This window comes from Talpa occidentalis, unplaced genomic scaffold, assembly GCF_014898055.3.
Source record: "Talpa occidentalis isolate TD23 unplaced genomic scaffold, MPIMG_talOcc4v2.1 talOcc4.16, whole genome shotgun sequence".
NCBI lineage: Eukaryota > Metazoa > Chordata > Mammalia > Eulipotyphla > Talpidae > Talpa > Talpa occidentalis.
The window spans coordinates 72712949-72725773 of NW_023601653.1; the positions used below are offsets into that span (position 1 = coordinate 72712949).

The 12825-nt window shown below is 53.0% G+C and overlaps 2 protein-coding genes across 4 annotated transcripts in view; one reads left to right on the top strand and one right to left on the bottom strand.

The window, feature by feature from the left end:
- Positions 1-1013: 1013 nt before the first annotated feature.
- FKBP4 (FKBP prolyl isomerase 4) lies at positions 1014-9597 on the bottom strand. The gene is made up of 10 exons (XM_037514555.1): positions 9406-9597; positions 7165-7309; positions 6638-6780; positions 5713-5833; positions 5297-5453; positions 4515-4605; positions 4331-4414; positions 3884-4069; positions 3127-3366; positions 1014-1818 (listed from the first exon to the last, which is right to left on the bottom strand). The coding sequence occupies exons 1-10, from the start codon at positions 9508-9510 to the stop codon at positions 1717-1719; spliced, it is 1374 nt and encodes a 457-aa protein (XP_037370452.1). The 5' UTR covers positions 9511-9597; the 3' UTR covers positions 1014-1716.
- Positions 9598-10255: 658 nt separating this feature from the next.
- LOC129145999 (uncharacterized) overlaps positions 10256-12825 on the top strand; it is a 36757-nt gene continuing 34187 nt past the window's right edge. For 2 of the 3 annotated variants that reach the window (XM_054696531.1, XM_054696536.1), the window contains exon 1: positions 10256-10782. Coding sequence is in view for 1 of the 3 variants with exons in the window: in XM_054696536.1 (XP_054552511.1) it covers positions 10662-10782 (121 nt within the window). In the remaining 2 variants the exon portion in view is untranslated. The other variant, XM_054696533.1, reaches the window with a different exon arrangement.

Sequence of the window (12825 nt, forward strand, 5' to 3'; positions counted from 1 at the left end):
GTACTTCTTGTTCATATCAGCATGAACTCAAGGTGGATGCTGTTTCAATTCTTCCAGAGACCCTTTGCAAATCTGCAGTAACGGCTGAGTACTGGTTGCTATTAGCTTTCCTTACTCTCTCCACGTGGAAAGCTGTATTGGTGAGGAAGGTGCAGCTGACTGGGAATTAAACGTGATCACTGACCCAGACAGGAGTAGATGGTGGGTTTATTTTTAACCTTAAGAGACTTACAGCTGGGGCCTCCCTGGTGGAGCAAGCAGTTAAGCAAGGCACCATGGAGCCATCTGCAGCCTCTACAGCATGAGTTCGATCCCTGGCCGGCCAGGGAGCAACCCATATGGCGCTGCAGACCTCTCCTGACTCCCCGCTGCTCTCCTCAGCAGTGTATTTCAGTCAGTCTGCCTGTTCTGTTCCCCACTCTGTCTCTGGTGAATCTTCTCACCCCCCGCATCTCTGGCCTGTACCCCAGTTCTTGTATGCAGGAATAAATAAATCTTAAAAAAAGAAAGACAGCCACTTTAATAAAACACCCTCGCAAGACAGTTTTATATTACATAAATCAAGGCTTGTCCAGCCCCAGGCTTCTACACAAGTTCTTGGCTGGATGCCGTTCCTTCCTTAATTGTGTAAAAGGTGTCTGACAGGGAGCAAACTAGGTATTTTACTATGTGAAACCAAGAAAGTTAAGTAGAAGAACCAAACTTCACAGTATTTCAGTCATCATTTCCTCTTCCGAAATGCGAGGGAAGAAAACCAGAGCTTCTACAAAACACCAGGCTACTGGGGGAGGGTGTGCTGCAGAGCTGTGGCAAGGCCTTCAGCACAGGCCCAGCTGGTCTGTGCCATGCCCGCGAGGGCCATATATTTGGCTCCTGTATCAATGGCTCCACCATCTCTGTGTCAGCATGATAGTCACCCCATTGGTGATGTCGCAGACTTCCTAAATGTTGCCCTTGTACGTAGTACCCACCACACCCACCCTCTGAAGACTGACCCAACAGAAAGGGTTGCTTGACACCCAGGTTTTACTGTTTCCACTTTATTGCTCAAGCATGGAACTTGAGGCCGGTCTGGACCTTCAGCGACATGTAAAGAAGAGGCTGAGGGAGTGGGGACACAACCCGGCGGATAAAGGAAACTAACGGGAGATACTGGAAAGCGGGGGCAGAGGGTGGTCACCAGGATACCAGAAGACATCAGCCACGCCACCTGTGGCGAGGACGGGGACAGAGAGAATGGGCACAGCAGTGGTTTCCTATGCCCCTAGCACCCAAGTGGAGGCCACAGTTGGAAATGGATTGGGAGGAGGAAGGGATGAGGAAAGTGGCTGCCCAGGAGTCTCCCTCTCCACCCTGGTTTCACATCAGACCCACAGCCCTACCACTCGTCCCCTTCGACCATTTGAAAAATGGACACAGCAAACAGAGGAGGCAAAATAAATTAACATTCTGATGAGTGTGTATGTGGGTGGACATTCGTTCAACACAAGTAATGGGGGCGGGGAAGAGGGGGTGACACCATCTAAAATGATCCCCCACCTCAATCCCCCAGCCTACTCCTTTCCCCCCTTCCCCCAAAGCCACCATCCAACCAGATAGAAAAATAAAGGTCTAATTCGCTCAAAATTCTTCTGTTTTTACAAAACTAACAGGGTGGAGTAGGGCAGGGAGCGGGGAGCAGGGAGGCAGGCAGCCTCGGGAGGAGGGCTCGAGAGGCTATGCTTCCGTTTCCACCTGAGATTGGCTCCCCGCCATGTTCTTCGGCTCCTTCATCTCTGTGTCAGCAAGACGGTCTCCTGCAGCTACTGCTGCCTTGGCCTGCAGGGGGAACGGGACGAAAGAGATGAATTCCATTCTCACTGGTCCAGTCCCTCCGACATGAAAGGTCGCTTTTACTCCAGGTCCCCACTCTTGCTTGCCTTCACCCAACTGACGGAAGGACACCCCCACATTCACCGGGCACACCAGCACCTGCCCTGTATCCACAAATACCCATCCCTCAAAGTACAAACGCATGCACCTTAATCGCTAACAGAATTACGTAGACACAGCAATTTCCTTCTAGATGTCCTAAAGGTACACATATATTTGCGCACATACAATTTTATGAATTCCGAGCTCAGGCGCTGCAGTGCTGTTCAGAACGGTACTTGGCCAACGTGGGAAGCTTTGGCCAACATGGAAAGCTATGCCTACCTGTGGCCGAGAGCACTTTATTTTTTTTTTTTTAAAGATTTATTTATTTTAGCATGCAAGAACTGGGGTACAGATCAGAGGTGCGGGGGGGTGGGGTAGGGGGGTGAGAAGATTCACCAGAGACCGAGTCAGGAGCAGAACAGGCAGATCTACTGAAATACTCTGCTGAGCGGAGTAGTGGGGGAGAGAGGAACGGCCTGCTGCACCATGTGGGTGGGTAGCTGGCTGGCTGGGGACCAAACCCTGCTGCAGAGGCTGCCCATAGCTTCACAGTGTTGTGCTTAACCCCTTGCGCCACCAGGGAGGAGCAACCGAGAGCACTTTCAATGCAACTAGTTCCAACTTATGTGTCTTAAGTGTAGAATACATTGGATTTTAAAGACAGTAAGAGATAAATACTTTGAATGCAACTTTGAAGGAATGTGAAAGCTCTTTTATATGCTGATGTGAAGAAAGTGCAGTAGAGAAAATAACAGAGCTTGTTGCCTTTTACTGGGGAAAAGGGAGAAAACATAACTGCTTGTGTCATATATAATACACGGAAATGATACAAAGAGCCTGAACTATCCGTTCGTTGCCTCTCGGTAGGAGAGAGACTTTTTACTACATGTTGTTCTGTGCAGTTTCAATTTAATTATGGAAATGTGGTAGCTATTCCAATGTAGGTTTTATGCACACAAATATGTGTTTTAAAAAGACAGAGAATGCAATTTGGGAAGCACCCTCACAGGAGCTAACTCCTGACCTTCAGGCCTCTCTGGATGCTTCCAGCCCCAACCAAAGGAATCCTGCTGGGATTTTATTGTGGTAACAGGGTGGTGCTCCAGGGACCAGCTCCCTATCTGGTTTCCAGGAATGGCGGATAAGTACCAGCACAACATGTCCACACTAGTTGGGTTGTCCACCCAACACCCTCTTCTGAATCCTCACCTTGCTTTCCTCCTCAGCCAGCCTCTCAAACATGTTGGCATAGAGCTTCTTCTCCCGTGCAAGCTGCTTGCGGATCCGCTGCTGGCAGATAGCCAGCTGGGCCTTGGCCGCTTTGTTGTTGGGGTAGAGCTGCAGGACCTTCTGGAAGTCAGCCCTTGCCAAGTCAAAGTCATTCACTGCCAGGTGGGCCTCTCCCCTGCGGAAAAGGCCCTTCTCATTGTTGTTGTCCAGTTCCAGAGCCTAAGGATGCAGGAGGAAGCAACAGTGAGACCTCGCTAGAGCTCATCCGCTTAAGACTGGGTCCCACAGGTACCCTCCGCAAGGTGAGGTAGAATGGAAGCAGCTGATTCTACTCCAGAAAGAGTAAGTCTGGGCCACTAAATGGAAAGGAGCACAGTTTAGGGAAGAACTCTACTTTGTTCAGGGGGCAGGTCCTTTAGATAAAGGACAAGAGCCTGTGTGAACATTTACATTCTCTTCAGGAAAAAGCATATATATACATAAAAGAGGCTAAGAACCAGGGGAGAGAAACTCAGAAGTGGTTCTTATCCTGTATAGTCTTCTACCACCATGCCAACTCCCTCCCATTGAAAGCCAAGGTACTTGCTTCTCACATCCTTGCTTCCTGGCCTTTCATCTTGGAGTTCCCATTGGCACATTCTGCTACCCTTACTCTAGTCACAAAAGGCAAGTTTCAGACATGCCCAGAACTCGCCACCCCTGCCCATAAATACTGTCCTCTCTAAAGAAACCTCACCTTGTTACAGTTTTCAATTGCAGCCGAGAAGGCCTGTAGTTTCAGATGACACATGGCCAGGTTGAGGTGGGAGGCCAGTCGAAGGGACTGTGCCTTCTGCGCGTCCCCATTAGACAAGCTCGACTCATATTCCAGCCAGGACACAATCTTCTTGTACTGCAGTAAAGCTTGCTTGTACTTGCCTTCCTAGAAAGGGAGGGAGGCTCAAGCACCTGCACAGTTTCAACAGTACCAGGTCATCCTGACTGAAGACATCACTGTCCTTGGAGCATGACAGTTCCCCTATACCCCCAAGACAGACCAGCTAACTTAGAAAAACTAGATGAGGACTACAGGTGTCAACCTGTCCACACCCTGGCAGAAAATTACCCCCGTCTCGGGGGGTGGGGGAGCGTAGGCCCAGAGCAATCTCCCTGGAGTGTCACTGGGACCAGGCTGCTAGCTCACCTTGAAGTACATAGTGCCCCGCTCCTTCACTATGGTGCTCTGTTCCAGCTTCTCCTCTGCATTCATCTCCCAAGACTCCTTGGCCTGCCATATCCCAAGGGAGAAACAAAGTTGTCAGCTACCCAAGTGTCACCTACAAGATGGGACCTGCTCTTCAGGACAGGGAGACCTTGAACAAACTCACCTTATCAAAATTCTTGAGATGTAATTCATATTTTAGCTCAGCCTGTGGTGGGATCTGGAACTTTTCCTTCCCAACACTGCCAAAAGCATAGCTGCAGGGGCAGAAAAAACTCTAGGTCATCCCGGTAGCACTCACCTGGCTCCATGCTCAAACTACATCCTCTGGTCCTTCCTGGATGGCCCTCCAGCCCAAGTTCAATACTCCCTTGGCAACCAGACTGTTTCCTGGAAAATACCGCCCTGTTCCCTTTGAGACTTGGTTAAAACGTTTCCTGTTTAGCACAATCTCCTCTGGTCTTTTCACGCATTAGTTGCTCTTGTAGCATCTTGCACATCCCTTTAATAACTCATGCAACACGCTGGCGTGATTACTGACTGGAAAGTGGTCTGCGTTACTGGGAGGTAGGAACAATGGCTTTGAATCCCCAGGAATTTTCAGTACTGTGTCTGATGCATAAGTCATTACTGAACGGAAGAATGAATTGGAGATGGCTATCTTGATGCTGGTAGAGAAGGGACTCTGCAACAGCCATGACTAGAAAGACCCGGCTTTGATCCAAGGAGAGCTGACTACTATACAATGAAGAGATCGTAACAGCACACGTTTGGTGTGCCCAGAGGCACGGTGAGCAATCAGGAACACACAGTCTAGGGAGGTTCTGTGGGAGTACTGAACAGCCAGACTGGAAAAGACATGGACTAGCCAGCTATACAACTCACTGTAGGTGTTTATGGCTCTGACCTCCCTTTACCTACCTTCTCTACAAAGTGCCTTGCTCCTACCTGGGCTTGAAGTACACAATGGACTGTTCTCCTTTTTCCATGCGCTGAATGACTCTCTCCAGCCCACAAGGCAGATCCAGACTCTCCCCCTCGCCAATCTCAAAGTGGAGCTCCCGCCGGTCAAAGATCTGATCTTTGTAGTACCCTTCCAGTGCGACTGGCATGAAAGAGGGGCAGTGCACCAGGGGCATGAGTAGGCAGGTGACTCAGGAAGGTCGCTCTCAGTCTTCCTCATTCCCGCCCCTCATCAATTCCTGTCCCCAAGATGCCCTTGGGATGATCTCAGATAAAGATATTAAGAGGACGTGGGCCAATCTCATTTTGTAGACAAGAAAGCAGAGTCAGAGAAAGGATGTGATGTAGCCAAAGTCAAAGCTACCCAAGAGCTAAGTATCAGAACCCAAATGCAAACTCACCCTCCACCATGGCGCCCTCATTGGGCCTGGCATAGCCTTCACCCTTAATCCGTATTCTCCGGATGATTCCACCATCTTCCTCATCTGTCAGATCCTCTCCCTTGAACTCAAACAACTCCACCTGCAGAACAAGACAGCAGGTGACCCGACTCCTTTCCCACTAACTCATCACTACTGACCGGGGAGATGGGGGTCAGTTGTGACCACACTCCTAAGTACTATGAAGAGACTAATGACACTTCTGCTAAGTTCTTGGAAGCTGCCCTAGTCTCTCAGCTTTAGCAGATGTGGGGAGGCCATATGAACTTCAGTTAACTCCAGAAAAATCAACCCACTCCACCTAACGAGGACACGTTCCAGACAACCCCAATGCAGCTACTTGCGAAGCCCGGTGCGTTAGGCATTAGCAACAACATGCAGTCTCAACATCCTGCCAAGTACCCACTGATTGGGCCTCAACTATTTTCAGACAGAACCCTGCAAGTTCCATTTCCTCGGCAACGGCTTTCTTCACCTCCCTGACCCTCGAGGGAGGCCTCTACCCTTCTCTTCTGACCTTTAGAGCACAAATATTCCAGTCATTTATGACTGTATATAGGGCCTGACTGAGTTAAAATTACAACCACTGTTCTGTAGGTACTGCTCTTGAGATGAATGTGCCTCAACCCCTTACACTGCTTTCTGTCAGAAGAGGGGTTCATGGCCACCTCTTCCCACCTGGGACCTCCCTGGCCACTTTCTTGTAACAGCAGGCTAAGTGCACAGCAGAACCACCTGCCCACTCCAATTCACTTCCTCCCCTAGGGCCAGGTCCTCAGCCTTGGCTACATTGTCTCCAAGCAGCAGGAAGGGCTGGAGGGCAGCCAGACCCTGGGCTGAGACAAGGCCTGGCTCCCTGCCTTGTGCTCTGTGGCCTGACGCTCACCTCAAACACAAGTGTAGAGTTGGGGGGAATCTTCGGAGGGCTGCCTGCTGAGCCATAGGCATATTCTGGTTTGCAGGTGATGTGGCACACTTCCCCCACCTTCATGGTTGCTACAGCAATGTCCCAAGCTTTGATGACTTCCCCTGCAGACACAGAGAACAAACAGGTCCTCCTTGGAAGGGATCTGACTCTGGGCTAAGTGGTGGCCCTGGAGAGGCTTACTGTGCCATGCCCACCAGAAAGCTGGACATTCTTTAGACATGGGACCAGGAAGGTAGGAAACCTGGCTGCAGTAAGTCCTGCCAGTCAAATCAACCAACCAACTCTGGAACAAAGGAACAAGGCAGCCCCACTCCTGAAAAGGAAGTGAGTTACTCAAAGGTGATCATGGGAAGGAGTTATACCGGAAGAAAAAGGAGTAACAGACCGTATTAAATAAACTACTCCTTCTTCAGTTTGGTGCCTAGAATATGGTTTGCTTATCTCTTTCTCAAAGTCTATCCTACCTACTCCCTAACCATACCTACCTTTTCCCAGATCAAAAGAAAATTTGTCCTTGGAGTCCAGACTGGAGTCAAATTTGGTGCCATCTAACAGCCAGCCAGTGTAGTGGACAAAGACGCGATCCCCAATCATGGGCATCTCCACACCTGTGCCCTCTCGCTTGATGACCTGGGAAGAAGGCAGAGAAGGTGAGTATACCCAGGGATGGGGCACAAAAGGGTCCCCAAACGGCCTGCATGCCTCTGATGGGAAATTAAAATGGACTCTTCCTTCTGTTTCCTTGTAAGTAGATTCCAGGGGGACAATCCTCAAATGATTCTGATCTAGAGCTTGGCTAGAAGCTCAATGATCTCCCATCTTTCTGGAGGTTTGAAAAACTGGAGACACCCCCCTGCCAAAAAAGAAAAAGTTCACGTTCTTGCAGTATGATCTTGGATAAGTCACTTAAACCCCCAAGACCTTATTATAAAGTAGTGGTGATAAACCCTTTCTCTTAGACTTGTTAGAGGCCGGAACTGATAAAGGACTGAATAAATGATTATTACCCCCAGCTAAGGGAGAAGTTTTTATGCTACATTTCCTCATTCTTCCCAAATGCCCATGGTCATCAGATCAAAGTCTGGCTTGTAGATAAGGAGTAAGAATAACTGAAAGAGGAACAATCTACCAAGGGCAAAAGACAATAGCAGGTTAGAGATGAGCATGGGGGCTGTAAATCAGACCCTAAACTCGGGACTTGGGACACGCATTCCTGACTGGTAGTCTAGTTAGGTCCTTTACTTCAGGGCAGCTATTTCCCAGGAACTTATAAGCCTGCCTCTCCTCCTAAGCATTTACAAAAGGTCACTTCAGGGACCCCTGGGTGATGTGTGGCTGCTCTAAAGGGAAAGCCTCCATGATAGGAATGGACAGGGGGCTTGAGTAGGAAAATAAAGGCGAAAGAAGATGAAAGGGGGAAATGACCCTTCTTGGAATAACCTTGCAGAACCAGGGCACTGGCGCGAGAAGGGGAAGCCACATGCCCACTGGGAGAGCAGTGTGAGATTCCCAGATCTGGGGCAAAGCCAGACGCATTACTGGAACAAGTAAGGGCTCATCCAGGTCTTCAGCTTTGCCCAGGTGATGCACACGCGTGGAGGTGAGCAGCGGGAAGCCAAGATAAGAAACCCTTGGCTGGGGAAAGTGCCAGAAACCGGTCTGGGTTTTGGTCACCCTGGTCCCTTCTGCGTTGACCCACAGTTGGTTTCCTGCCCGGGGTCAAGACGCCCCAAGTCTTAGATCCCCTTCCTGGCCACACGGACCATTTGTCGTTAGGTGGTTACACGAGCGAAGCACTTCTTCCCGGCAGGGCACCCCAACCCCAACTCAAGGAGGGCCTATCGGCGGGGGGAGGGGAAGGCGAGACGGGCGGGGAACTACAGGTCCCGGCATGCACCGCGCCCCGGCTTTCCCGGGCTGGGGGAGGGGCGGCGCGGCGAGCGGGTGACCTAGCTGAGCCCCAGGCTCGGCGCGGGGGTAACGAGGGCGGAGGGAGCCGGGGCGCGCTCGCCGCCAGACTTGAGCGCCAAGTTGCACAAAGGCCTCTAGGCCAGGCAATCACTCCTCGGACCCGCTTCGCGTCCTAGCTAATGATTAACTGTCACGGGGAGGCGAACTCTCGCAGCGCCGCCGGCCAAGGCGGCCCAGGGCCCCCCGGCTGCGCCCGGGAGGAAGACGCTGGCCCCCCGGCCGGGCCGTGGGGTCGCGGCGAGGTGAGGGGGGCGGTGTCGGGGCAGGCCGGGCCGGCGCGCACGCCGCCCGAGCCCCCGGCGGCCGCTCGCGTGCACCGCCGCGGCCGCCCCGCCCCTCTCGGCTGCAGGGCGCACGCCGGACTTGGCGCTGCAGCCCGGCCCCTCTCCCGGGCCCGGCGCCGCGGGGCCGGGGGCCCGGGGGAGTCCCGAGCGCGGCTTTTCCAGGGGCCCGGGGAATGGCCAAGCGGAGAGCCGCGCGCCCAGGCCATCCCCCTTCCGAGCGGGGCGCCGCTCCCCCACTCCCGAGCACCGCGGCCCGGCCCGGGAAGGCGATGCAACCGGCCGCCGGCTGCACGACCCGCTCAACGACCGGCGGGCGGGCGGCCGTGCCCGCCCCGTGCCCTGGCCGGGGGCTCCCCCGCTCGGCGGAAGGGCGCCGGCAAGGAGCGCCCCGGGCTCGGCCGCCCCCAACCGGCCCCGAGCTCCCGCCGCGGCCCCCGCAGCCGCCGGCCCCGGCCCGCCCCCGCCGCTCACCTTCAGCACGCCCTCGTCGCGCTTGGGGCTGATGTCCACCCCCTCGAGGGGCAGCGGCGCCGATGGCGCCCCGTTCTCCGCCGCCTTCATCTCCTCGGCGGTCATCGCCGCTCGGCGCGCCGTTGACTCGGGAGCCGGCGCCGGGCGCGAGCCGAGCCTGCGGCCGCCGGGCCTCTGCACGGGCGTCGGGCGGGGGGCGCCGGCGGGCGGCCGCCGCGCTGCGAACCGGTCGGAGGCGCGAGCCCCTGTGCGGCCCGCGCGCTCGCCTGCCGCGGCGGAGTCGGGCGCGGGCGCGGGTGGGGAATGGGCCGCCGGGGGGAGCGATTGGTCCCACCCCGCCGCGGAGGGAGGGGCTGGGAGGAGCTGGAGGGGAGCGGGGGGCGGGGGTAGAGAACTTTCTAGAGGCGGCGGCGGCTGCGCCGGCCGGGCGCCGGTGTCCGCGGGCGCCGCGACGCGCTCCCCTCGCCCGGCCCGCGCCGCCGCGGCCGCGCCCCCCGCCCCCCGACGCCGGGCCCCGGCCCCGGCCGCCCCCCTCCCCGCCCGGCGCGCCCCCGGGCCTCCCCCGCCCGTTTCCCGGTTTGACCAGATTCTTCCAGATCCTTCTCGATCCCCTACATCACGGCAGCGCCGAGCCTGCCGGCCGCCTCAGGGCCGCCCTGTGGGTCGCAGCCCGCGGCGCGGCGCGCTCAGGCGGCGCGGCCGGATGTGAGTGGCGGCGCGACCGGCTCCCCGCGGCGGGAGACGCGCCCGCGCCCGGTGAACACGGACGGCCGGGCCTCCCCGCGCGCGCGGCCGCGGCGCCGGCACCCTGGGGAGCAGCAGGGAGTTCCCAGGGGCGAGGGGACCGCGTGCCCCCCGGGCAGGGCGTCGGGGAGCAGCAGCCTCGCTGTCCCCACAGCGGAGAAGAGGTGGCGCCGTCGGCTCTTTCAATGCTAGGAGCGGTCGAATGGCAAGAAATGAACCACCAAGCTAAGGGCTTTATTTACTTTTGATCTAATACATTTATTTATTTTTTAATTTTTGTCCATCATTGTTCATGGGCGGAGCACAGGGGACTGAGGTGATGGTGCGCGGGTGCCTTGGGGAAGGAAACTCTGGGGACTGCACCTGAGGGGTGGGGGGAAGCGAATATTGCTTAAAAATGAACAACGATGTAAAAGAACTAAGGAGTTTTCAATGGAGCGTGTATTAAAAGGAAGGCTCTTCCCCGGCAATAATAAATCAGCCGTTACGATTAATACTTAAAAAACAAAAATATGGCTTCAGCTCACAAAAAAAAGTCATTCCGTTTTGTCGGAGGCCCACGGGCAGGGATATTTCGTCCCAATATTTGGTCCTCAAGTGTTTATCGACAGTGGAATGCGGCGGATCTGTGCGGTAGGTCAAAGCTCTGTGGCATCTGGTTCCCTAAACTATAGCTTCCTCTGGAAAAGATCCATTCAGAGAGGGTCGAGTTTACCTCGCACTTAAGCCCGGGTTAGTTTAGTGCCTGGGGAGTGAATTTGTTATTGACTGAGTGAGTTTGATTGCACTAATAATCAACTCTTTTTTTTTTGAGCCCTTACTATATGCTTGGCACTGTGCTGATACAATATGCCTGACACTGTGCAATATGCCTGGCACTGTGCTGTCCGGGTTAGGTAGGTAATTAAAAGGGTATCACAGATGAAATTTCAGTACTGTGACCTAATTCGAGAATTCATTGTAGTAACTGCTGATGAAACTTGCCCTGAAGGGCATGTGGAATAAAGCAAGCCATGTCCTCCAGCTATTTAGAGCAAGTGGGTGTAGGTGCAATTTAGGTAACTCAAGAGATCCTCAAATACTAAGGGGATTAAGTCTGGTTCTCTTCCAAGCTTTCCTTAGTAGGGTAAGATGTGACCGTTCCAGGGCCCACCAAGGAAGGCTCCAGGGGTCTGTGAGGGTGAGCAAGGTGCTGGCGTGACAGGTGGGTGCAGCAGCTTATGCACCTGCTGCCTGGCAGGATGTGCTACTTTCTTTTGACCTTAGAGTCATAGGATATTACCTGGCAGCACAAGTTGGCATAGAAAAGTTCATCTTTAAAACAGTGCTTTTCTGCATCTTTTTCTTTTCATTGGAAATACAGTGTAGGTCTGTGCCTTTCCAGCCCTGCTAGAACATCATAATTGAGCACCTGAGATGTGCCTGCATTGCAGACATATGGCTTCATAACGGCAGAAAGGGCATGTGCTTTGAAGTTAGCGAAGAGTTGGGTTACCCTAGCTTTTTGATTTGGAGAAAGTTCTGGGGATAGTAACATCTGTTGAGGAGTGCAGTTGTGATGGTAAAAAAGAGGGTTTATGTGTCAGGTATCTAGAACAGTGTGTATCTCATGTGGGCGGTTAATAAATAATGGTCATTATTCCAGTGTGGTAAGTGTCTGGGTGCAGAGGGGGACAAAGTGCTGAGAACACAGGTCTGTGTGAGAGGGGAAGGTTTCCAGAGAGAAAGCTCTGTTTCCTGTCAGTGAATGAATAAAGGAGGGACTGGAGATGGTAGTGAGAGGGGGTGGGCAGAGGCAGTGGGGTCTTGAATCCCGGAGCAGGTATTGTTTCTAGAACCTTTTCTGACTATTTGCATCGTGTTTTTTCTATTGTAAAACTTACAGAATCTTTTTTTTTCCCAAAGATTTATTTATTTATGCATACAAGAACTGGGGTACAGGCCAGAGATGCAGGAGGTGAGAGGATCCACCAGAGACAGAGTGGGGAACAGAACAGGCAGATTGACTGAAATACACTGCTGAGGGGAGCAGCGGGCGAGTCAGGAGAGGTCTGCTGACCTCTGGCCCGCCTGCCGGGATGGAACTCTGTGCTGCAGAGGGTGGTGGTTTGCCTCATAGTGTGGTGCTTAACCCTTTGCGCCACCAGGGAGACCCCGACGCCCTGATTTTTAAAGTTGCTGTTTTGGCCTAATTAGACTGCCAAGACTCTTAAACATTTTTTAAAATGATGTAATATTTGAATCATTAAAAAGAATGTGAGGTGAGTATGTGGGTAGGCATGCACACACACTCAATATGTAACATACCAAGAAAATGAAATTTGGGAATATATCACCCAACCTAAGAATAAGAACATTACCAATAAGATTTGTGACAAAAAGGTTAAACCAAAAAATGTCAAGGACCCTTACAGAATCTCTTGCTGTATTTGATCTTTGAAGTGTTTTCATTTGTTGTGTGGCAACCCCCTAGATCAAGATACAACATTTCATCACCCCAGCAGGCTCTTTTGTCCCCTTCTAGGCAGTAATCGTCCACAAGAGTAATTCTGACTGTCACAATAAATTAGTTTTAGTTTTTGTTTTTTAATATTCAAAAGGCAGCATGTGGTATATACTTATGTGGGGACTGGCTACTTTTCATTCCACATTTCATCTATGAAGTTAGTGCATTTC